The 26,555-nt window shown below is 35.3% G+C and overlaps 2 protein-coding genes across 3 annotated transcripts; both read right to left on the bottom strand.

The window, feature by feature from the left end:
* Positions 1 to 2,965: 2,965 nt before the first annotated feature.
* On the bottom strand, positions 2,966 to 4,352 carry LOC18095768 (protein CYSTEINE-RICH TRANSMEMBRANE MODULE 6). 2 transcript variants are annotated; one of them, XM_052449988.1, is made up of 4 exons: positions 4,145 to 4,352; positions 3,976 to 4,038; positions 3,813 to 3,906; positions 2,966 to 3,266 (listed from the first exon to the last, which is right to left on the bottom strand). In XM_052449988.1, the coding sequence occupies exons 1-4, from the start codon at positions 4,173 to 4,175 to the stop codon at positions 3,224 to 3,226; spliced, it is 231 nt and encodes a 76-aa protein (XP_052305948.1). In that variant the 5' UTR covers positions 4,176 to 4,352; the 3' UTR covers positions 2,966 to 3,223. The 2 variants fall into 2 exon arrangements, with proteins under 2 accessions (XP_052305948.1, XP_006370473.2); XM_006370411.3 differs by having other exon boundaries at positions 3,813 to 4,038; positions 4,145 to 4,350.
* A 20,232-nt stretch (positions 4,353 to 24,584) lies between these two features.
* On the bottom strand, positions 24,585 to 25,819 carry LOC112328660 (protein CYSTEINE-RICH TRANSMEMBRANE MODULE 6). The gene is made up of 3 exons (XM_024608567.2): positions 25,613 to 25,819; positions 25,348 to 25,504; positions 24,585 to 24,904 (listed from the first exon to the last, which is right to left on the bottom strand). The coding sequence occupies exons 1-3, from the start codon at positions 25,641 to 25,643 to the stop codon at positions 24,859 to 24,861; spliced, it is 234 nt and encodes a 77-aa protein (XP_024464335.1). The 5' UTR covers positions 25,644 to 25,819; the 3' UTR covers positions 24,585 to 24,858.
* Positions 25,820 to 26,555: the final 736 nt, after the last annotated feature.

The raw sequence follows: 26,555 nt of genomic DNA, 5'->3' as shown, positions 1-26,555 counted from the left end.
AAATCTTTATTTACCAGAACAAAAAAGAAATAAAGAGAACAATAAGAAACAGGCACAAACCTTTGGAGTTTGATTTGGTATATACTCAAATTGATAAAAGAGAATTGTTTTAAGCTCTTCTTCCTCATCATCTCCATCTTCTTCTTTTCTAACTATCTCCATTTTTTTTTTTGTTAAAAACAACGCTTCTAATTAGAGTTGGGATTTTTTTTTAATGTATATGAGAGATTATATAGGCCGGATTCATCCTCTCATCAGGGTTTTCCTTGATACACGGGTTCACATACTCTCTCTTTTCTAAGTATACGTGGGATTGCCAACTTAAGAATTATCGAAATTTGCGTACACTTTTGTAGTTTCCTTGTACCACGCGATTGCTAGTGTTGGATAAGCATAAGAGTAATGACTCCAATGGAAACTTATGTTGTCACAGCATCAAAATTGTCAGCATCCCATCAAAAAATGTGGATAGGGTTAGGGTTAGGTTAAATCCAATCCAACTATTATTTTTAAATTGATGGTTTGACTCCATTCTTGTCATAATACAGTAATATAATCTATTTTGAAATTAATCATTTTATTTTTTTCTATAAGAAAATAATTACCAATTTTAAAAAAAGTTATAGCTAAATCCAATCAATATGATAAATAATATTACTAATAACTTAAGGGCTCATTTACAAGTACGAATATGGTATGGTTTAATCCTATCCCACCATCAAAGTTTGTTTTGAAATTTCTTATCTATTTTTTTTTTTTATTATTATAGCTTTATCCAATTGAATAGGATTAGGTTTAATTAAATCCAGTTATTTTAAAATTTTCTTATCTTATCTAAATGTTTTGGATATTTTCTTTATCTTATCCCGTTTAATTTAAAAAACTAACTAAAATTAGAGTTTAAATTTAATTTGTACAGACAAGACAAATATTTCATTTCTGAAATGTAATTCTATATTTATATATGTGCTCAGTGGTGTTATATACATTATAATTTGCGTCGGCGTTTCAAAATAGAGTTGTCACTACAAAACAGAGTGAATAATAATTTATTATTGAAAGGAAAAGAAATTGGTTAAAAAAGAAAGAATTAATGTTCTAATATTTTTTTTTTAGAATTTTTGGTGATATACAATTTAAAATAAAGTTGATTTTTTTATATAAAAAAGATTTTTGTTGCTTTTATGGAAATAAGATGATTTCTTAATTTAATACTAAAAAAATATTTTGAAAATTCCAAATATAAAATATAAAGGGGTAAAAAGATATAGGGAACTCAAAATTAATTATAAGATAATCTGTCAAAATTTTGAAAATTTATTTAACTTAGACTAATTAAGATGATGTTTGACAAAATAAAATAAAAAAAACCATTTTAATCAAGTAATTTTAACTACAATATTAACTGAAAACTAAATAATACTAAAAATCTACACGAATCTTATTAACCATGAACTTCATTCAAATCACATTCAAAATCAAATCAACCAACACAAACCCAAATATAGTCCGTGCAGAAGGTATTTATAGGGGCAAGAAGGAGCTTACACCACCCTATTGTTGTCCATAACATGTTGAAGGGTACGGTGGCTAGGTGGCCACTTTACAGCCGCTCTAGGGCTGGCCACAAGACCTGTTTTCTCTATTCACCTTAGGCACAATGGCAAGCCATAAAAGGGACGTGGATTGTGTCGTGGTGTGGGTATATGGAGGATAGAGAGGGAGCTGAAGCACGCTGCAAAGGAGGGTGAAATAATCATCCTCCCCCGCCTATATAACCAGTCCAAGGGGAAAAGATGTTACACAGTACCATCAAAACAGTATCGTTTTAAATGTGTCGTTTCATTTAACTAAAATGGTGTTATTTTGGCAATTAAAGAACAAAATAGCCTTCAGAAATCCCTATCTCTAAATTAGTTAATTTTTTATTTTATCTATCAGGTACTTGATTAAGATTTTGATTTTAAAAATTAATTCAATTTCATTATTGTCAAGTTCAAATGTTAGCCTTAAAGTTTGCCATCTTTTTTATTTTAGTTCTTAGTTCTGAATTTATGTATTTTGACCATCAATTAACCAACAACATTTCTTCAATTTGGCTCCTCATTCGATCAATTCCAGGCCCTACATTCAAGCGTCTTTTCCAGTTTGGTTCTTGATTTTGGATTTCTTCAATCAAGTCCCTAATTACCCCTCAAACTTCAATATTTATGCAATTAAGTCCCTAATTTGACTAAATTAACTCTTAAAAATTGCATTTCAATCCCTAAACTTTAATTTCTTCCAATTAAAGCCTAAATTGACTTAAAAATCATTTTTTTTTGCAATTAAGCCCTTTATAAATTAAATTAAACCTTCAACAAAATCTAATTAAGTTCTTAAATATCCAATTTTGAATTTCTCTTCATCAATTTAAATTTTCTTTGCTAATAGGGCCTTCATCAGTAAAAAAATATAGTGTTAAATTTTAATCTTTGTATATTTGATCCTCATCAACCAATCTTTGACTATTTTCTAGGAGTTACGGTATATGTTTCTCATTGATATATTTTTTTTGTTTTCTTCTAATAATTTTTTGATTTTTTTGTATCCCCCCCAGCCCTTCTCTTTTTGTGTAGGGACACAAAAAAAAAAGGTAACAACAGATGTTCCCTCTTTACAATACTTATGAAGTAAAGACTGGTTAAGCGCTTTGCATAGTAAGTTTTATAAAGACAAACAAACTGTTTTGCAAAATTAAACATTTTAAAGCTTTTAGTTTGATTGACTTGAAACTCTGTCTTTACAGAAATCCTCTTCAACTAGAACTACGATCAAAACTATGTATAATTGGTTATCCTGAGATCCTAATCTGAAAAACAGTTCAGCTAACTTGAGATCTTAATCCAACGATTCCCTTTAAGTCAATCACCATACTGAAAAAACACAGCCTTGCATGTATTTATATGCTATTAAGCATATGATATTAGAACAGCACAATTTTCTTTTCTTTTTTCTTTATTCAAATGAAAGGGAACATTTATACCCACGAAATGCAAATCGAGATGTCCATATGATATATACTGAAAAAACACAGCCTTGCATGTATTTATATGCTATTAAGCATATGATATTATAACAGCACAATTTTCTTTTCTTTTTTCTTTATTCAAATGAAAGGGAACATTTATACCCACGAAATGCAAATCGAGATGTCCATATGATATCTAGTACGTAGCACAACCTAGGACTTCCTCCAGACAAAGCAGCAACACTGAATTTCAATGCTGCAAAGGGAAGCAGATAAGAATTCAACACAAGAATTAATCAGCATCATTTGACAAATGATGCTTAAATCTGTCGTCTAATTATCCCAAAGAGTAACTTTTTTATTTTGTCCTAAAATATGATGCATGTTCGTTTTCTTTATATGTATATAATTGTTATGTTTTTCTATATTATATTTAAAATTATTAAACCCGTTTCAATTTATGATCTAGTTCAAGACCTAAATCATAAATTGAATGAATTGATTTGAGTTGATTTTTTACAATATTAGTTGACTGGTTATACTAAGTCAACTCCTAACTTTGTATAATTTAAAATTCAATCCAAGCTAGAAATCAGGCCATCAAGTAACCAGATTAATCCATCGAGCAAGATTATGTTTAATAACATTGATTATACATGCTCATCAAATATTAATTAAGTTTTGCACCTATAATTACTCATTAAAAAAAAATAAGTGAGAAGAAAAACTGGAAAATATATGCAATGCAGGGTATCGAAATTGCATAGCTTGATTTAGCTAAATATATGCATGTGGCACTTACGATCCTGTCATTTTGGTCTCTGGAGTATGCTGGGAAGGGTAACCTGAATCATCCATAGTGGGATGACCAATTGGTGGTGGTGCAACATAGTGACCTTGAGGGTACCCTATCGGTGGTGCATCCATAGTGGGATAATCAATTGGTGGTGGTGCAACATAGTGACCTTGAGGGTACCCTATCGGTGGTGCAGGTGGTGGATTCACCTGACAAGCCGGTTCATATATCTCTGCAAAAGGCAGCATGCATCACTTATATGAAAAACTAATGAACTCCTAACAAAAAAAACTCATATTTTAAAAGGAAATTGAGTTGGTTTTATACATAATAATTACCTGGAGCTTGTTTTTGATTGGTTTGAGCCATGACAAGTTAATTTTGGTTAAACAAGATTTAAGGTTTAGAAAACAAGATAGGTCTTGAAGAGTTAAGAGGGAAGAATACAGAGGAGGATAATTTTCAAGGGCACTTGTAGCAGATGAAGATGACTTGAGCTTCTTGGTCTTTACGAGCAATATTTCTAGCTAGAAGTCAGCTTTATAAAGCGTAAAAGAAGAGACTCCAAGATTGTTAATAGTTAGACGCACCTTCTTGCTTGTTTTTTTTTTTTTTTCTGGATCTATCTAATTAGTCAAAGTTGTCGTACTCAAGCTTATTTATTCTCTTCGTACTTATTCAATGTCGTGGTTCAAACCAGTTCGAATTTTCCATGTGATCTGTCGTCAATAACTTCCGGCGGCTTCCAATCCGCTATGTGTACAAAATTGGTTTGGATAAGAACGGTTCTTATTGAATATAGTCCAATAAAAATCAAAGTTTCTAGATTTTTAATCGCCGATATTGGAAGTCTCATTTATTATATGGTACTAACAATATTTGTACTATCTTCTCGTTTTTTTAGTTTTTATTTGCTTGTTTTAAAACATTGTTGGAGTTTTAATAGGGTATTATGTTGATTTTGGATCATTTAAGAAGTTTATTATGTGCTATTTATGGTTTACGATGGTATTTGAGATTAGCCTACAATTTAGGAATTAATATTGTGGTATATCTTAAGAATTTTAATAGGTTGTTTGTTTTATTATTTAGGTGGTGGAGTAAATTACTTATTAGTATTTATTAAGGGTATAATAATCTATTAAAAATTCTCAAGGACTTTGTGTTTTTATATATTTTTATAACCTAGTTTTTTTACCAACATTTTTTGTATATTTTAAAAAACTAGAAAAAATTACCTAAAAAATATATTTTTTCAGTAAATCTAGTTAATTTTAATTATTTTTTATTTTCACCTTTTTTATTAATTTTTGTGTTCTTAGAAAGTAATTATAAAAAGTACAAAAAATACAAAAAAAATATAAAATATAAAAAATATAGTTGGAGTTAAAACTGGATCAATAATCGAGTATCAAGGGTAAAAAATTGAGTTTGAAAGATTTGGGTCAGAAATGAGAATTCAATTAAAGAGAAATTGTTTGACATTATTTTGGTTTAGATTTGAAAAATCAAAGAGCTAAGGATGAATATGAAAAACTTGGCCAAATTAAAAAGTCAATTAAGGACTTATTGGAAGAGGAAAATAAAAATTAAGAGTTAGATTGTTCAAAATTATATAATTTTAGAAATCAATGATGAATTTGCAACAAATGGTTAAATCTGAGGTCTAAATTAATTCAATTAGGGATATAATTGAAAAACAAAATAAGATTTAGGATAAATTTGGTTGAAAATGCAGAAACTTTGAAACCAAGAACTAAATTAAAAGTGGTTCAATTAGAAAGATCAATTAAGGGACTAAATTGATCTCCATGAGTTTGATGGAGCACATTACAAAATCACATTCTAAAAATTTAGAGTCAAGAAGTTTAAATATCGATAGGATTTGCTTTATTAATAGTACTAAAAACAAATATTAATATCAAAAAAGGGTAAAATTATGCCATCAAACCTCACTAATACAGTGCTGAATTCGGGTCTTGATCTACCCGGTTTCAGTTCAAAACTCCATGATTCGACTCTATTCGAGGTACTTATAAAGGGTCTGTTTCAATAGGATTGCAGCACCTCTGAATTCCTAATTCTAAGCTACAGGTTATAAGCTCAGTTGCTGATTATATAAAGTGATTATCAAAATATTTTTCCCTGTATGCCATTGTATGAAAGATATTGAGGTTAAAAATGTTGTCCCACTTAAGATTTATACCATTGAAAACACAATTAGTCCTTGCTAGGCGCCAGGCTAACTAAAAACCTAACCCTTTGCATCATTCCCTTCACACAAAAAAAAACCCATCAACAGCACTGGGAATCATCCACTCCAAGCCCTATCACCCAATATCATGAAACCCATATGTAATTTATTTATTTTTACAGTAAAGTATTTTTGGGTCAATTTGTGCATCAACTGAGATTAAAATCCTTGCCGGGCAATCATAAAAGTATACACTTATTATCGGTCTAGTGTGAGTTCTTGGGTTTGAACCCAGAGAGCATATTTTTTTTATTTTTTTTTAACATCAAACTAAGGTTGCCCATGCATAATTACAAGGCAAAAGCAGGTGAACTATCTTTTCATGCTTAGAAGAACAAAGAGAGCATAGCGCGGACTCATCTGTGATTTGCCTCCTACTAGGAAAGTCCCTTGTGTTCCTCTTGTCAAGAACTGCTAGCCATAATAGAATCATACAAGAAAATAGTGGAGTGGGATGGAGAGTTTCTGGATAATGAAATAGAATCCAGAATTGGACTGCTGGATTTAACATTAAACATACTTCGCGTTATTTCTTACAATATATATTCGTGTTTATAAAGTAATTAAGCTAGAGCAAGACTTGGATACTAATTTATTCTTTCTATGGAGCTTGTAATAGTTTTATGTATTCTTAAACTTTTAATTATAAAATAACATTGGTAATAAAATAAAAACTGGATGATGAATGCTGAGTTGTTTTTATCAGTTTATATATATATATATAAGATTGGATATATGGATTAGATGATGGGCAACCAACCACCATAAATATTGAATGACAATTGACTTTTTCCATGTATAAAATTGCTTTATTAATTAAGTTTTCTTGGAATAAGTTGATATATTGAAAGAGGTAACCAGAAGGTAGTCAAAAACGAGAAACATGAAAAAAGAAACATAAAAAAATAAAAGAGAATTACAAAAACAAAAAGCAAACACAAAAGGAAAAAAAGGAAAGGAAAAAAATCAACAGATACATAACCGAAAAAGAACATCAAGATTGAAGAAGTTGATACGCAATGTTTAAAGTCTTGATTTGGTGTTAGACCAATCTATAATATCTTCAAGTCCCATAATTAAAGTAGTGTCAATAACCATGAAGAACTTATCTATAGACTTGAGCTAATTTAAAACGAGAAACATGAAAAAAGAAACATAAAAAAAGAAAAGAGAATTACAAAAACAAAAAGCAAACACAAAAGGAAAAAGGAAAGGAAAAAAATCAACAGATACATAACCGAAAAAGAACATCAATGTCATAACCCAATTTTGGGTCACTCCTAAATTTTGTTTTCCTTTTCTTCAAAAAAAAAAAAAAACCTGCACGGTGCCGTTTTGAACGGCACTGTGCAGCTTCTTCTCCCCTGCAAATGCAGAGACAGGGGAGAAGGAGATTTTTGAAAAATTTTCCCGCTATTCTTCCCCTCTCTCTCTCCACCCCACTTGCCCAAAAATCTCGCATGACCCATACCCACACCTACACAAACATACCCTGCAACTCCCACGCCACCATGCCCTGCACTTGGACAGGGTATGGTGAACCTCTCCCCCGGCTGCCTATAAATACAGGGGAGAGAACAGAAAACAAGAGGGGGGATGATTTTTTTTGAGAAAGAGAGGAACGAACCGGGGGGCAAAATTTTGGAGAAGAACAGAAAACAGAGGAGGGAGAACAGAAAACAGGGGGGAGTTTATTTGAGAGGAGAGGAGCTCGGGCAAAACAGAAGAAAAAGGAAGAGAAGGGGGAAAGGAGAGTGAAAGAGCAAGACCGAAGAGGGAGGAGAAGAGCCACCATTGCACCTCCACCAGCGCCTCCATCGCTCCTCCCAGCCACCACCGACAACACCATCATCGTCCAAAAATAGAGGAAGAGCAGTGACAGAGAGTGAAGCGAGACGAGAGAAGGGAGAAAGGAATAGAAAACAGAGGCAAAATAGAAGAGAAGAAAAACAGAAAAGAAAAGGAGAGATAAGAGAAATAGAACAGAGGAGAGAAAATAGAGAGGGGGGAGATTTTTTGAGAAAAGAGGGAAGTAAGAGGGAAAGAAGCAGAAACAAGGGAGGATTTTCGGGTTCCCAGCAGCTGCTCCTCTCTCTCCACCGTTTGGAGCAGCGCCACCGCCAGCCTCTCACCACCTTCCTCTCCTTGCTGTAACACCCGTGAACAAGAAGAAGAAGCATGCGCCTCTACACGGACAAGAAGAGCAGCAACAGCACCACCAACGCCATTGCCAAGTCTTGGAAGTGAAAACAAAAAAGGAGAGAAAGGAGGAAGAACCACCGGCTGCTGTCAGCATAGCCGCCACCAGCGCCACCCCAGAGCCATCGCCAGCTGCCACCATCCTCCCCGTCATTGATAACAGCCCCTGCACCGTGAGAAACAGAAGAAGAAACACTGAAAAAACTGAAACAGAGGAGAACAGAGCAGAAGAAAAAAAAACGCAGAGAAGAAGAAGAAAAGCTGACCACCGTCCAAGCCGTTCTCCAGTCAGCAACCGCCAGCAGCACAACCTCGAAGCCACCGCAGGTCCGCCCCTCTTCCTTTTTCTTCTTCTTCCTCGCTGCACTGTCTCCACTATTCTGCATGAACAGTGGAGAGTGCTCCACTGTTCACTGGGTCGGACAAGTCCGGCCCAGTCCAAAATGAGTGGGCCGGGTCTAGCCCGGTCTAGCCCGGTCCCAAAAAAAAATTCAAAAAAAATATTTTCGAAAATTTGTAACTCCCCCGCGTATTTTTCTACTAAATTCTGCTTAATATTGATTTGTATTTTTACATCGTAAAAATATACATCCGGTATTAAAATACCCGGTTTTCGTCAAAACATTAAAAAAAAATCATGTTTTTGTTTTCATGCATACGGCCAAGTCTCTAAAAATAAAAAAACTCATATTGTATTTTCATACAACAAAGAAAACTTCAAAAAGAAAAGTTTTTAGTATGCATTTGGCTTTAATAACCAGTTTATTAAAGTCACGAGAACTTGGCCAATATTTCAAAAAATCCAAAAAAATTATTTTGTTTTCTTTTAATATCCGAGATTACGAATTTATATGTAAAACGTACTCCTGATATTAAAAAGATAGTTTTTTTATTTGACAATATAACGGTTAGGTTTTACCTCATTAAGATAAGAACCTCCTTTTTTAGGAGGGCTTTTTTTGAATCTTAAATAGACAGGACCAATAATTAGAAAACACGACCAAACCTTAGATTTTGATCAGACAAATAAAATAATGTTGTTTACCTTAGGTAGGGCGTATTTGGGGTGCTAATACCTTCCCTTTACGCAACCAGTCTCCGTACCCGATCTCTGAGACCAGTTAGGGTTCCTAGTGACCATAATACTAGGTGGCGACTCCCATTCTATTTTTTCCACCGCTAAGAGACAAAGAATTCCTTGTCTCCTCATATTTTCCACACACACACACATTTGAGTGTGGAGGGCGATCGCCGCGACGCCGCACACGTGCGACAATCAAGATTGAAGAAGTTGATACGCAATGTTTAAAGCCTTGATTTGGTGTTAGACCAATCTATAATATCTTCAAGTTCCATAATTAAAGTAGTGTCAATAACCATGAAGAACTTATCTGTAGACTTGAGCTAATTTGAGAGGACTTTATAAATTTCTTAAGCTTTAAACTGATTATATATGTTAACCATGTAGTTTGATTTTAGCTGTTGATTTTATTTATTTCTTTGAAATATTGGTATAAATTAAAATTATAATACATTATTTCATTGCTAAAAACCAAATAGCTAAACAAACTAAAAAAACTTGGACTATGTGATGATGCCTACCCTTTTTTCCATTTTTTTTCTTTTTTATTTTTTAATTGGCCCTTATATTTTTATCTCTTTTTTATTTGGTGCTTTTTTTCTTCTTGTTTTTCTTTTTCTTACAAATTGGACTTTAGACTTTTTTTTATTTGATTTTTTTGCATGATTATATGAGATAAAATTTTCCACTTGATTAGAGATTAATTAATATACTAAAAAGTTGTAAACTACTATACTAAAAAAGTTGAGGTTATCCCCGTGTACTTCACTGTTCATAAGAGGTGGGCCCCCTTTTTCTCTTTCTTTTATTTTATTTTATTTTATTTTTTCAAATTGATCCTTAGACATTTATCCCCTTTTAATTTGATTTTTTTTGTGTGATTATATGAGATAAATTTTACAATTTAATTAGATATTTACTATACTAAAAAATTTGTTAACTACTATAAAAGAAAAAAAAAAGGATGGTTTTCCCCACCTCATTATTCATATAAGATGGACCTCTTTTTTTCCTTTTTTTTTTTAATTATATCTTCTATTTTTTTTCTTTTGATTAAATGTTTTAGGATTTTTTTTTCTTCTAATTTTATCCTTTTATTGATTTCAATCATCATAATTTATTTTATGTGATATTATTATAATTTTAAATTAACATCTTGATATGTGACTTACCCTCATCTATGATATTTCATTCACTAAATGGAAATGTAAGCTGGTTTTGAACATGGCAACCAAGTTACATTTGGACCTACTAGGTTAAATAGACCATACTGAGCCAACTCTTACATAGTTGGATTTGAAACCCAAGTCATGCAAGAGACCATGCATAGGAAAATGTTAGATAAAAAAACACTACTAGAAAATCGCCGAAAACCAACGGAATTACCAATTGAATTTTTTGTCAGTGATTTTTACCGACGGACATAATTCCATCTCTAAGTTTGTTGGTATATACCGACAGACCATTCCCATCGGCAATACGGTCGATATATACCGACGAACGTATTCCATCGGTATATATCGACTATATTGCCGACGGATTATATAGATTTTTGAAAAGTTGCAACTGTGTGATGAAGTGGATTTTTTCATATGATTTTATCGACGGAATGACAAAGAAATTCAAACTAGGATCTCCATATAGTGATGTGGTAGAGTCGTCGGTGGACTTACAGACGGGTATACCAACGAAACATATCCGTTGATGATTCCGTCGGTAAAAGCCAATATATACCCACCTGCCAACTTTCTCTTCCTCTATTTCCCCTTCTTCTTCCGCATCCCAACTCTTCCCTTCCAAACTACAGCCAACCACCTATCCCAACTTTCCCCCCCAAACTGTAGCCAACCACCCATCCCAACTCCCCCCCAAACTGCAGCCTACCACTCATCCCAACTCTCCCCCTCTTCTCAACATAAGCACTCAAGTTTCTTATACTTTTGTACGAGGTCACAACATCTGTCTCCGAGCAATTATTGTGGATTTTATCATTTTTTATAAGTAAATCTATCCTTTTTAGTTTTAACATTTAAATGTTAATTTTATTATTGTTTTTAGTATATGTATTTTGTTAATGTATGTACTTGTTTGATTGTTATTTGTCAAAGAAACTTGTAGTATGAATGTATAATTTGTAGTTATAGTTTGTTTTAGATTTTGTCAAATTGTATTTGTTCGTAAATTATTTAAACTTGAATTACACTGAATTAGATGTGTTGTGATGAAATAAATAATAGCTCGTTTAACGGGTCCGTTTTAATTTTTATCAATTCTATTGCGGAGTTGTGATTTTTGTAAATTTATATATGTATAAATTTGTATGGATGTTGATAATTGATAATGAATATTTAATATAAGTTTTTTTTTTAATTTGTTGGATAATGTCAGGGCAAACCAATATTTTTGCAAATTTATTTACGTAACATAGTTAATTAATACATGTTTTCGTCATAATTTTATAAAGGTTCGATAGAAGTCATGAATGATCGTTAATGGATGTATCAGGACTTACCTCAAGGATTGCGGAGGATGGATTATTGTAACGGGGTTTAGGGTATTATTAATTTTGCATCTATTCCGAGGAATTTTACTGATAGCGATATTAGGTGTCCATGCAGGAAGTGTAAAAATAAAAAATTTATACATCAAGATGTTGTAACGATGCATCTTCTAACCAATGGGTTTATGGAGGATTACCTATGTTGGTATGCACACGGAGAACTATTTGTTCCTAATGAAAATATGGTAGAAAGGGTGACTGGGTCAACTTCTAGTGCTAGCAACGTGCATGAAGTTGGAAATGACAACTGTAATCCTTACAAGAATATGGTTATGGATGCAATGAGAATGAATGAAGGTAATGTCAGTAAATTTCCAATCATAGAAGAAGAACTTAATATTTAATTTTATTTATCTTACTTGATAAAAGACTATTAAAATTTTTTATATAGAAAAAACTAGAAAACTCTTTTAATACTGTATATAAAAAAATAGAAAAACTATTTTTCTTAAAAAGAAAAAACAAGAAATTTTACTTAATTGGATAAAATATAGATAATCTTTTTTTCATGAAATATAAATCGAATATTTCTATTAAATAAAAATTCGAATTGTTACAATATGAATAATCATTCAACATACACAAAGTAATTAACATGTTTACATGAATTGACAGAGTATCTTCAAAAAATTCTATGAACAATATTGCTTTAAATTTACCGCTCAGATTTTCCTGCATCGTTGCCATTACCTATATAGAGCTTTTAAAAAGAATCGTGGCTCTATTCCTACAAAAAGTACTTAACAGTAACCGCATATAATCTGATTTACATTTCATGAAATTAAATTATTCCTTAGCTATAAAGCTCTTCATCCAGAATACCATTCTGATTTACATTAATTTTAAGATTGTTCCTTTTTCGAGAGCGTAATATTAATGGTTTTTCTTTTTTAATGGTTTTTCTTTTTGCATGGCCCGGACCCCTGCAAACCTCTTCTCTCCGCCCTTGCAGGCATACAGCAGTTCGTATTTCACCCATTTTTATGACCGAATGTTTGCTGAATTATACACATAAGGATACTCATATTCCTTCTCCTACAGGGTTAGGTTTTTTTATACCACCTACCAGTAGGGATTTCTTGCCTTATTTTGCATTATTTTGCCTTTTCGATAGGATTTTCACACCGCATAGGGCATGCTAATAATTTCCATGGCACTAATTAAGGCAAGAGTAATGCCAATTTAAACCACAAATACAGATAATGCCGATTGAAAGCAAAGAGATTTTATCAGAGAAACTTATCTATAGGGTTCGTTGCATTTAACCATAAATTTGGATCTCGATCTGAATGAGTTGAAGGATCATCCTCATATCTCTTCTTCAACTAGCTGTTACATATATCCCGAAAAAAAAAAATCATCAAATTTAAGAAAAAAATTATGTGGTAATCACTTTGCGCATATGTTTCAACAAAAAACTTTATCAGGCTCGGCTCGTATCCAATAACCGTAGCCTGCAAGAAAAAAATATTATTAGTTAAATATTTCTATAAAAAATAACTAATAAAAAAATAAATGTAATAAAAAAATCCTACCATTCACTTCGCATGTGAAACAAAATGAATGGAGCTGTCGGTGTGTATGGTAATGGTATATCTGTTGTAAGGTATACTTAGCATAATAATTTTAACCATGAAATTAAATGATTGACAAAACATTAATTTCTAATACCATATAACTTAGAAAAAAAAATCAACATTTTCCAAATTAAATAATTGTGTTATTATATGCCCAAAATTTGTTTTTAGTTATGTATGAAGTTATGCAAGACAGGGCATTCGCTCCTCATATTTATTATTTTTATTTGGTACATTTCTGAAAAAATAAATGAGATGTAATGAATTGTAACCAAATTCTCCTCATATTTATCCTCAAAAGGGTTGTGATCTATTTTAAAACATACTTTCTTTTTTTAAAAAAAAAAAAGAAAGAAAAGAGAGAGAGTGTGTTATACATACACACGCTTTTCACTATAATTATCTAAAATATTAATGTGATAATTATTATTTTAATTTCTTCAAGGCAGCTAAGTTTATATTCTTATTTTAATATTTTCAGTTTTTTCATTTCGTAAATTGGATTAATATGGAAACATAAAACATAGAAGTACAAGATAATTTCTGATAGATTAGTCAGAAAATCATTCAAGTGTATATTCTATTGTTACAAGAATTCAATACAAAGTTAGTATTGACCTCTCAGATTTTCTTGCATCCTTGCCATTACCTACATAAAGCTATTACAAAGTACCTAAAATAATCTTAGTAATTTTATCATTCTATCCTGATAGATAATAGTACTTACTAATTTATCTTCTTTATTTTGCAAGTTTAATCTCTGTAAATGAAACTGGCAGCATCTAGCAGTGACAAGATCCCTATGAGCATCCAGGATTATAATGTGGCTTTGGATTACCGAAACCGGAAGTGCAAAGCATGTATCAACAAGTTGGCCAGTGACCTTGGATGTATCTCCTTTTAATGGAGCTCCCTTTGTAGCTCTTCTCTCTTAATATCTAGCTCAGCTATTTGGAGTTAATTTGAACTACAAAGTTGTCAATATAGTCCTGACATTCTTGATGCTCTTGCTTAATCTTAATCAACTCTTCCTCTATCTGAAAATAATGGCTTCTTAACTCCCTTAGTTCCTCCTCTTGGATTTTTAGCTCAAATTATAAAGTCATTATCCGTCCCTTTGAAGACTCAGCTCTCTTCTGGTAATCTCTCATATCAGACTCAGCAGCTTTCCTTGCGCTTCTCTCTTCCCCGGACTATATCATATATTGGGATCAGATCCTTCTTTCCTCTTCTATATCAATATGGCTTGTCGATTCTTCTCCTTCTCAGCTTCTAACTTCTTCGTAAGACTTCCCCCTTTCTTTCTTTAAGGAATCCATCATCTCCCTATCAACATTCATCTTGCCTTTTGTTGATCTCTTGACTTTGGCCAACTCTTTTTATGTTAGTCCATTCTTGTTAGCCAGCTAGTCATACTCAGTTATTCGATTCCTTAACTCATCTTGAACCCTTTTAGCTATTTCTTCCCCTATCTCAGCCCTTTTCTGCCATTTGTCAAATATGTTAACTGTTTATCCTTCTTTTCCAGTAGCTGGTTTAAGTAATTCCTCATTGTATTTTCTTCCTCTAAAATGCTAAAAACGATGCAAATATATTTAAAAAAAACATATTTTTTTAGATTTTCGTTGTTTTTCGCTATTTTTTTGTATCGTCTCAAAAGAATTTAAAGTTTTAAAGGTCTTTTGAATGCGTTCGACTTTTCACGCGTCATTTTTAAAATCATTCATTTTCCTCATTGAGTCGACGTTGATATTGCTTGTTTTAAAAAAATACAAAAAAATATAAAAAATCAAAATATAAAAAAATAAAACGAAGTTGAGGGACCATATTTGAGGACCAAACAATATTTTGCCTATAAATATGAGTCTCTAACACACAAACTAGGGGGCAGTTTTGCATATCTGGGAGGCAACAAAAAAAAAACCCTAAACCTAAACCCATTTGATCTTTCGGCCGCCCCCTCTCTGAAGAAGGAAAAACTAGAGAAACCATGCTTTGGGTTTTTGAATTTTGGGCATCTTCTCTAAGCAAAGCAGCCGCCCATCCCCGGGCGAGCTCACTTCCTTCTCACTATCTCCACTCCGCCTGACCTTCCCTTCTTCCCCAGCTACTACACCTCTCTCAGCCTCCCAGCACACCACAAACACCAGCCCTCATTTTCCTTTTCTCCTGAACCAGCTCGCCAAGACCAAAAGAGGGCAGAGCCATACCCCTTCACTCTTCCCTCTCGTTGGCCGTTTTAGCTTCTTCTCCATCACAGACCGACATCTCCTTCAACAGATCAACAGCAACCCTTCTCCAGCAACGGTGCCCATAGACCCATGGTCTCCCTCTTCAGCCGTAGGCGCCATTTCTTCTTTCCCCTCCGACCGAACAACCACTCACATCTCCACTGCAACTTCAGCTGCCACGGATGACAGCAACCACCAAATCTGCCATCGACAGAAGAAAAACAAACAGAGAAGGGAGAAGGCAGAGAAACTGGACATATCTAAAAAAATAAAACTGAAATAGATCTGAAAAGGAAAGAAAACTCAAAATCGACTGCTTTGTTGCGTTTTTAAGTGTTTGGCAGGTCACTGTCGACGAGGGATGGAAAAAGGGAGGAAGCCAATCCCGACCACCTTATTTCCTGGTCTGTTCTCGCGGCACGTGGGTTCACGCTCCGCTAGTGGTGGGGGCGCGTGGAGAAGACACGCCGCCACTGTTCAAATGTCCAGAAACCTTCCTTAGCACTGTTCCTGCAGATTCCAGAAGGCTTTGGATTTTTTAGGATTTATTTTGTAATTTTTTTAATTGTATTTGATTTATTTTGAATTTTGTTATTTTGGAACATGGTTGTACGTGTAAAATATAGTAAAAGTGAATGTGTGTGCTTGTAATTGTATTTTATGAATGTTTGTTTTTATGATAAAGCCACAAAGACAAAAGAAGAATTTTATGTTTTGATTTGCACACGGTTAAAGATTATGAACTTACATGTAAGTCGTATTTCTAATATCCGATGAAAAGATAAAAATTTTAAAACTTCTTTAACACATCAAAACCATGAAGCAACTTACATCAGGTAGGGTGCGCTAGAGATGTTAATACCTTCCCTAGCCACAACCAGTCCCTTACCCTCGAATCTCTGACAACAACCAGTACACTCGGGTTTCCTTGTAACCCTTCAATGAAATACTAGGTGGCGACTCTCAAGATCAAATCAAGAAAACAAACAAAAATCACCAACAGACGTCGCGGGGGGACGTGCGTCAGAATGGCGACTCCACTGGGGAAGGTATTGTTTCTGACATTATTGGACTAAACTTTGTGTATTTGATGTGTTTAAGTTTTTGTGTTAATGTTTTATTTATGTATTGTATAGAATTGTCTCATGCATCACATGTTTTTATTTTTGAAAGCACACACAAGCTTCTAAGTTAGGTGGGGAACTAGCGATCTACCCTATGACTATTGGTCAGGATTCAGATGCGTGAAACACCCAACTCATATCTGAGTGCCTGCTTGTTAATGGTGGGTATACGTGCCTTAACCATTTCTCGCAACGCCCCTATACTGTCTTTACGAAGATCATCACTAGGCAGATATGAGACCCTTTTGAGACCAGGTAGAAAACCTACCCATGTTCACATAATGAATAGAACTTGTCCTTAGGCTGTATGTGCTATCTTTATTTGCATTAGGGAAAACCCTTCTTAAAGCATCTTGAACTCAAGACTTGTGGGTGATATAATGATCATCACTCAAGAAATCTTTATTATAGAGTTTGAGCAAGAATCAAGATTCTTGTTTCATCATACAAGAGTTATGACCATATGTCACCCCTCGAAGGGCGAGTTCATCATATAGATTACATGTTCATACATTTTTCATCCATGCACCGAGATGAAAAGTAGGTTCCTTACGAGTCTACAACACCAGACTACGAGCGAGAGACATGGAAGATGAAGAGCGTGCTCACAGGAACGTCCATTTTCAAGAGGAGTTGGAGTCTCTGAAGACGAGCATGACTCGCCTCTAGCTTACTCGAGCAAATACTGAAAAGTAACTCTTGGAAGTTCCTTCCAACCGACCTATCATTTTTTTTCAAACCCCGACAATGACTCAGCCCGAAGAAATTGGGGGCAAACATGGTCAAGGGCTTCAACACAATCCAACATTTCTGCAAAAGCTTTTGTGGGAAGGCTAACCGAAGGGGAATTGCACCATAGTTGCAGAATGGAGTTTGTTCTTGTTCTGTCCAAAAATAACTACCTCTGGTTGATCATGCCTTCAAAGCTTCTTGATTTTTTGTTTCAACCTGTTTTAGTCTTGTGGGTAAGCTTATAATATCACAAGACTTTCTCTGTCAAATGAGCTTTTCTTGTTAATAAGATCATGTGTTTTCCTATGTTCATGACGTGCTTTCATTTTTGTTGTTTCATGCAAATGACACATTGAGCATAACCTTTAAGCATGAAACCATTGCGCCAAGAATCTTTTGGTATGTTTCCCTTTTCTTTCAAAACTATGCATGATCGCACATGTTTGTCGCACGTGAAATGCGTCGCGGCGATCGTCCTCCACACTCCATGGATGTGTGGATCTGGAAAAATATGGGGAGACAAGGAATTCTTTGTCTCTTAGCGGTGAAAAAAATGGGAATGGGAGTCGCCACCTAGTATTTTGGTCACTAGGAACCCTAACTGGTCTCAGAGATCGGGTACGGAGACTGGTTGCGTAAAGGGAAGGTATTAGCACCCCAAATACGCCCTACCTAAGGTAAGCTGCATTGTTTTATTTGTCTGATCAAAATCTAAGGTTTGGTAGCGTTTTCTAATTGTTGGTCATTGTCTGTCTAAGATTCAAGAAAAGCCCTCCTCAATAAGGAGGTTCTTATCTTCTGGGGTAAGACCTAACCGTTCTAATGTCTATAAAAGAACTATTGTTTTAATATCGGGAATACGCTTTACGTGTAAATTCGTAATCCCTGATATAAAAAGAAACAAAATATTTTTTTTGGATTTTTTTGAAATATTGGCCAAATTCTCGTGACTTTAATAAACTAGTTATTAAAGCCAAAATGCATGATAAAATATTTTTTTTTTGAAGTTTTCTTTGTTGTATGAAAATAGAATATGAGTTTTTCAGCTTTGAGAGATTTGGCCGTATGCATAAAATATTTTCTTCTTTTTTTCAAATTTTTTTGTATTTTTGAAGTTTTGACGAAAACCGGATATTTTAATATCAGATTTTTGCATTTTTAACAACATAAAAAATATTGCTTGATAAAAATGACATCAAAAAAAATACGCGGAAACTTGTAAAATTGCAAACAAATATTTTTGAATTTTTCTTTTAACAAAAAATTAAAAAAAATAAAAAAAATGGGCCGGATCTGGCCCAACCATCCTGGGCTGGGCTGGGCCTGACCCGGCCCATATACTGTGGGCTAGACTCAGCCCAGCCGCGTGGGCTGGGCCGATGTTCCAGCCCATAAGCAATTAGAGGGCTGGTTACTGTGCTGCACACAGTAACCAGCAAAATATAATTAGCTAGTTACTGTGCCCAGCACAGTAACTAGCTAATTAATCTTCATTTTGCTGCAGAACGTGAATTGCTCACGTTCTGCATGCAAAATGAAGATGAACAGCTAAAAACGACAGGGAGAGGGAAGAAATTTACCTGGAGCGGGAAAGCACGGTTGTGGTCGTCAACGGTGGTGGAAGGCGGCGGTGACAGCAGCGGCGTTTTCCTTCCTTCTCTTCTCTCCTCTGTTTCTCTTCTCAGCCCCCTCTCCTCTGTGTTTTTTTCTGTTATCTTCTCCTTTTCTCCTCTGTCTCTTCGGGGCTGTCAGCTGCGGTCAGGTGGTGCGCTGTGGCGGTGGAGAGGAAGCACGGTGGCAGCTGTGGTAGGGGTGGTGGTGTAAACGGCGACTGTTCTTTCCTTCTCTCCTCTGTTTCTCTCTTCAATCCCTTCTCTGTCTTTCGTTGTTCCCTCTCTCGGTTCTGCTCCTCTTGTTCCTCTTCAGTTCTGCTGGCGTTGGCAGCGTTGATGGTGGCAGGATGACGGTGCTGTGGTGGCAGTGGAGAGGAAGCACAGCGGTGGTGCCCAGGTGGTGAGGAACGGTCCTTCTTCTCCTCTGTGCAGAGACCACAGTCTCTGTTTTTCCCTCCCCACGTCTGTTTCCGCTTTCTCTCCTCTGTATCTCAAATAAATCTTCCTCTTCCTGTTTCAGTTCGTTCACTCCTCTCTCTCTGTTCTCCTTCTCTCCTCCAAAATTTTGCCCTCCCTGGTGTTCCTCTCCTTCTCAAAAAAATCGTCCCTCCCTTTCCTATTCTTCCCTCCTTCTCTTTATAAGCAGGAAGAGAAGGTGTCCCCCCCTGCTCTGTCCCATCGTGGTGCAGGGGGGGAACGGGCTGCCTTACCTCTGCAGGGTAAGGTGGCCGGCTGTGTTTGCAGGGCATGGTGTCCCTTTCTTGGCAGGGTATGGGTTTATAGGTATGGGTTTTGTACAAGTAGGAGGGGAAAGAGGATGCGAAAAATGATTTAAAATCATCTTCTTCCCTGCCTTTGCATGCGCAGGGAAGAAGGAGAACAGTGTCGTTCAAAACGGCACTGTTTCAGTGTTCTGTTGTTTTTTTTTTTTTTTTTTGAAAAGAAATGTAATTTGGAAGAAAACAAAATTGGGAGTAACCCAAAAATGGGTTATGACAATGTTCACAAGGATTTTTGAGAATTCAAAGTTTAGTACAAAAACAGAAAACATGTTTGTGTTTGTCCAAAACAACCGAGTTCTGGAAATTCAAATGATTCCCTAGAAAGGTAACCATACACCTAGAAAACCTGGAAAAAAAAAAACAAAAACAAAAAACACCATGAAGTAACTCTGAAAGCCGAGTTTTAAATGAATGAATAATAAGAAATCATTTTGCATACTCCCATGAAATCAAAGCTTATCGATCCTAAGTGCATGTGTTTGAGATAAGGAAAGGCCTTCTTTAATAATCCATTCACGAGGCTAAAATATATCCTTTTGCAGTCCCCTTTTGAGCCTGATAACAATTTTGGAAATAACCTTGGCTAGGATCACACCCCCACACTAGGAGGCAAGTGCGAGAGATATACAAAAATCCTTAATAATTAGAAGTGACCAAACAACATTGGGGGGCAAGTGCAAAAAAAAAAATCCTCAATGATCAAAGGTGCCCCAACAAAGCTGGGGGGTATGAAGAAAAATCCAAAGGATCCAAAAATTTTGAGCAAAAAAAAAAACCAATACAATGATGCTCAAAACCAAATGAAGAAAACAAAAACAAAGAGAAAACGTCCTAACCCAACACTTGGGGGCACGATAAACCATTTTGGAAATACATTTAAATGACAAAAGGTCATGAAACAAGCACAAGTGATCCTTAGTCTTGAAATCCCTTAAACACCTTTTAAGCCTACAAATATATTTTTCTTCATAACCAAGAGCCTAAGCCTACATTACGTGCCTAATCAAGCCCTTTCTGATCAAAGGCAAGCAATCTGGATCGACAAGCAGTGCTTTCACATGCGAACCAAATCATTATTCATGCAAATAAAATGAATGCTTTGAACACTGGTTCTTTGAAACCCTCAAATTAAATCTTAAACCTTTTTGACCAACCAAGAGTCACTTCATATTTTTCACCAAAAGCAAAACAAAAGGTTTTCATCACTTCTAAAAACCTCTCCATAGGAATCACTTGAATTTCTTCAGAATGAGTTTGTTTTGAATTGACATCAAAATGATTTCTGTGTCTAGAATAGCTTTGAAATTCCAAAAATTTTGCATGAAAACAACTGCTTGTCAAACCTTCCTTCACATAGCCTCATCCCGAAACCCGAATTGAATACTTGGGGGCATGATCAAGCTATGGGCAATCAAAAACTCTTGGTAGGGTTGGCTCTATGATTCCCTTCCTAAGAAAAATGTCAGGCAAAATTGGCAACCCTTGAGATAAAGGGTGGAAGACAAAGAAGTATGATGATATGAAGCCCTTTCTAGAGGTCAAGATCACAAGATATAACTCGAGTAAGCAAGAGCAAAAAAGCCATCGAAGTTTACTACTAACACTCCAACTTTTGAGAAAAAAGACACCATGAAGAAATGGGAACCTATATTTCTCAGGTAAGTATACATGCATATTGATCATAATGCATTGCTTTCAACATTGTCAGATCGGTGTTTCATCATCACCTTTTGGGTAATGCGTTTTTCAACTCTACCTCATTTCAAGTGAGCTTTTGTGCCCTCACTTCCTTTCAAGTGCACCTTGGAGCCCTCACTTCCTTTCGAGTGCGCCTTTGAGCCCTCACTTCTCAGGTAGTGCATTTTTCTAACCCTACCTCCTTTCAAGTGCGCCTTTGAGCCACCATCTCTTAGGTAGTGCATTTTCTAACCCTACTTAATTTCGAGTGTGCCTTTATGCCCTAGCTTCCTTTCGAGTGCGCCTTTGAGCCCTCACTTCTCAGGTAGTGCGTTTTCTAACCCTACCTGAGCTTTTGTGCCCTCACTTCCTTTCGAGTGCACCTTTGAGCCCTCACTTCCTTTCGAGTGCACCTTGGAGCCCTCACTTCTCAGGTAGTGCATTTTTCTAACCCTACCTCCTTTCGAGTGCGCCTTTGAGCCACCATCTCTTAGGTAGTGCGTTTTCTAACCCTACTTCATTTCGAGTGTGCCTTTGTGCCCTAGCTTCCTTTTGAGTGCGCCTTTGAGCCCTCACTTCTCAGGTAGTGCGTTTTCTAACCCTACCTCCTTTCAAGTGTGCCTTTGAGCCACCATCTCTTAGGTAGTGCGTTTTCTAACCCTACCTCATTTCAAGTGCACCTTTGAGCCATCACTCTTCCCTTTTTCCACTTGGGTAGGTCACCCATTAGAATGAGACCATCATTTTTTTTTTGGTAGGTTACCCATTACAATGAGACCAATTTTTCGTATTTTTTTACCTAGGTAGGTCACCCATTACAATGAGACCAATTCTCCGTATTTTTTTACCTAGGTAGGTCACCCATTACAATGAGACCATCATTTTTTTTTCTAGGTAGGTCACCCATTACAATGAGACCAATTCTCTGTATTTGTTTTACCTGGGTAGGTCACCCATTACAATGAGACCAATTCTCTGTATTTGTTTTACCTGGGTAGGTCACCCATTACAATGAGGCCATTCTTCCACTTGAGTAGGTCACTCATTACAATGAGACCACTCTTTTCTTTTTTCCACTTGGGTAGGTCACCCATTATAATGAGACCATCATTTTTTTTTCTGGGTCGATCACTCATTACAATGAGACCAATTCTCTGTATTTGTTTTACCTGGGTAGGTCACCCATTACAATGAGACCAATTCTCTGTATTTGTTTTACCTGGGTAGGTCACCCATTACAATGAGGCCATTCTTCCACTTGAGTAGGTCACTCATTACAATGAGACCACTCTTTTCTTTTTTCCACTTGGGTAGGTCACCCATTATAATGAGACCATCATTTTTTTTTCTGGGTCGATCACTCATTACAATGAGACCATTCTCCATGTTTTTTTACATGGGTAGGTCATCCATTACAATGAGGTCATTCTTCCACCTGGGTAGGTCACCCAATACAATGAGATCACTCTTTCCTTTTTCCACCTGGGTAGGTCACCCATTACAATGAGACCATCCTTTTTTCTAGGTAGGTCACCCATTACAATGAGACCATTCTTCCACCTGGGTAGGTCACCCATTACAATGAGACCATCCTTTTTTCTAGGTAGGTCACCCATTACAATGAGACCATTCTTCCACCTGGGTAGGTCACCCATTACAATGAGACCACTCTTCATTTTTTCCACTTAGGCAGGTCGCCCACAAAAATACACCAGGGTAAGTGTGTGTGGGTGGTCGCCCCTAAAAATAGACCAGTGTAAGCGTGTGTGGGCAGGTCGCCCTTGAAAATAGATTAGTATGAGTTTGTGTGGGCAGGAGCGTGTGTGGGCAGGTCGCCCGTGAAAATAAACCAGTATGAGTGTGTATGGGCAGGTCGCCCGTTAAAATAGACCATTGTGAGCATATGTGGGCAAGTCGCCCAAGATAATGAGATCATTTTCTTTTTCTTTTCTTTACAAAGCTTATTATGCAAAACATTGAGGAGTTTTGCTTCGTAAGCATTGTAAAGAGGGGGCATCTGTTGCTACCCAAATTTGACCCATCTTTTTGATAAATTTTTGAAAAATCCAAAAATAGCAAAAAACAAACGAAAATCGCCAACATACGCCGCGTAGGGATGTGCGACAATAAGCAGGAAGAGAAAGAGGCCACTCTGCCCTGTCTCGTCAAGGTGCAGGGCAGGGTGGCGTGGGGTGGCTTCTGCACAGCCACCCCAGCCGCTGCAGGGTGTGGCATCCCTTCTCTTTTCTTCATCATGATAACAGGTGAGTGTGGGTATGGGTTGTGTCGTGTATTTTTGGGCAAATGAAGGCAGAGAGAGATGGAAATAGTGGCGTTGCAGGGGAACATAATAGCTTCTTCTTCTCCTGTCCTTTGCACGTCCAGGGGAAGAAGAAGATCTATGGTGCCGTTCAAAAGGGCACCATTTGCTTTTTTTTTTCTTTTTCTTTTTCAAATGCATGAAACGGCATCGTTTTGACCAAAACGCGCCGTTTCATTTAAACGGAAATTGGCGCCAAAACGCGTCATATTCCAAATCAGTCCTCAATTTATGATTTATTCAATCAAGTCCTCAATTGCAATTTTGATTTTAAAAATCAAATCAATTACATCCCTGCCAAATTCAATCGTCGACCCTGAAGTTGGCCGCCTTTTCCACTTTGGTCCTTGGTCTCTAATTTATGCAATTTGACCCTCAATTGATCAATAAACTTCCAATTTCTTCAATTTAGTCCCTAATTCAGTCAATTTCAGCCCCTCCATTTACACGCCTTTTCCAGTTTGGTCCTTGGTTTTTGATTTCTTCAATTAAGTCCCTAATTGACCATCAAACTTCAATATTTTTGCAATTAAGCCTCTGATTTGACCAAATCAACTCTCAAAAAATATAATTTGACCCCAAAACTTTAATTTCTTCAAATTAAAGTCTAAATTGACTTAAAAATCAATTTTTCTTGCAATCAAACCCTTCATAAATTCAATAATCAGGAATGGAAAGACCTCCCTTTTTAAAGGTCATTAAAGGAGACAAAATCAGTTTTTTGCAAAGTCAATCACCATACTGAAAAAACACAGCCTTGCATGTATTTATATGCTATTAAGCATATGATACTAGAACAGCACAATTATCTTTTCTTTTTTCTTTATTCAAATGAAAGGGAACATTTATACCCACGAAATGCAAATCGAGATGTCCATATGATATCTAGTACGTAGCACAAGCTAGGACGACTTGCTCCAGACAAAGCAGCAACACTGAATTTCAATGCTGCAAAGGGAAGCAGATAAGAATTCAAAACAAGAATTAATCAGCATCTTTTGACAAATGATGCTTAAATCTGTCGTCTAATTATCCCAAAGAGTAATTTATTTTTATTTTGTCCTAAAATATGATGCATGTTCATTTTTTTTTATATGTATATAATTGTTGTGTTTTTCTATATTATATTTAAAATTATTAAACCCGGTTCAGTTTATGAACTGGCTCAAGACATGGATTATAAATTAGATGAATTGATTTAAATTGATTTTTGACAACATTGTTAATTGACCTATCAAATTAATTGAGTTATACTAAGTCAACTCAAACTCGTTTAATTTAAAATTCAACCCGAGCCAGAAATCAGGCCATCAAGTAACTAGATTCATCCAAGATCATGTTTAATAACATTGATTATACGTGCTCATCAAATATATGCATGTGGCACTTACGATCCTCTCATTTTGGTCTCTGGAGTATGCTTGGAAGGGTAACCTGAATCATCCATAGTGGGATAACCAATTGGTGGTGGTGCAACATAGTGACCTTGAGGGTACCCTATCGGTGGTGCAGGTGGTGGATTCACCTGACAAGCCGGTTCATATATTTCTGCAAAAGGCAGCATGCATCACTTATATGAAAAACTAATGAATTCCTAACAAAAAAAAAACTCATATTTTAAAAGGAAATTGAGTTGGTTTTATACGTAATAATTACCTGGAGCTTGTTGTTGATCGGTTTGAGCCATGACAAGTTAATTTTGGTTAAACAAGATTTTAGGTTTACAAGACAAGATAGGTCTTGAAGAGTTAAGAGGGAAGAATACAGAGGAGGATAATTTTCAAGGGCACTTGTAGAAGATGAAGTTGACTTTAGCTTCTTGGTCTATACGAGCATTTCTAGCTAGAAGTCAGCTTTATAACGCGTAAACGAAGAGACTCCAAGGTTGTTAATAGTTAGAAGCACCTTCGTGCTTGTTTCTTTTTTCTTTTTTTTTGGATCGATCTAATTAGTCAAAGTTGTCGAATTTTTTTATGAAATCATAAGAAAATTATTGGTTTCTGATCATGACTTAAAAATTAATTAAGATCGTCACTGTTTTATACAATGGAAAATTAACATTACCTTTATCTAATGAACTAATTAAAGAGTTGGGTTTTTTACTACACCAAAATTTATCCCATTTATTTGGTGGCAAATGCTTGAGCTTATTTATTCTCTTCGTAGAAAAAATTCCAGAAAAAAATGTACATCTTCTGTAAATCTAGTTAATTTTAATCATTTTTTATTTTCATTTTTTTTATTAATTTTTATGTTCTTAGAAGTAATCATAAGAAGTACAAAAAATACAAAAAAAATATAAAAATATATAGTTGGGGTTAAAATTGGACTATAGCCGAGTGTCAAAGGTAAAAAATTAAGTTTACAAGATTTGGATCATAAACAAGGATTCAATTGAAGAGAAATTGTTTGACCTTAATTTGGTTTAAATTAGAAAAATTAAAGAGTCAATGATGAATTTGAAACATTTGACTAAATTAAGAAATCAATTAAAAACTGGTTGGAAGAGGAAAATAAAAATTAGGAATTAGATTAGTTAAAATTGTACAATTTTAGAAATCAAGGATACATTTACAATAAGTGATCTAAATCTGGAATT

The sequence above is a fragment of the Populus trichocarpa genome, chromosome 1, assembly GCF_000002775.5.
Source record: "Populus trichocarpa isolate Nisqually-1 chromosome 1, P.trichocarpa_v4.1, whole genome shotgun sequence".
NCBI classification, from domain to species: domain Eukaryota; kingdom Viridiplantae; phylum Streptophyta; class Magnoliopsida; order Malpighiales; family Salicaceae; genus Populus; species Populus trichocarpa.
Note: the sequence above shows the minus strand (reverse complement) of the source record. Positions and strands in the feature narration are given on the sequence as shown.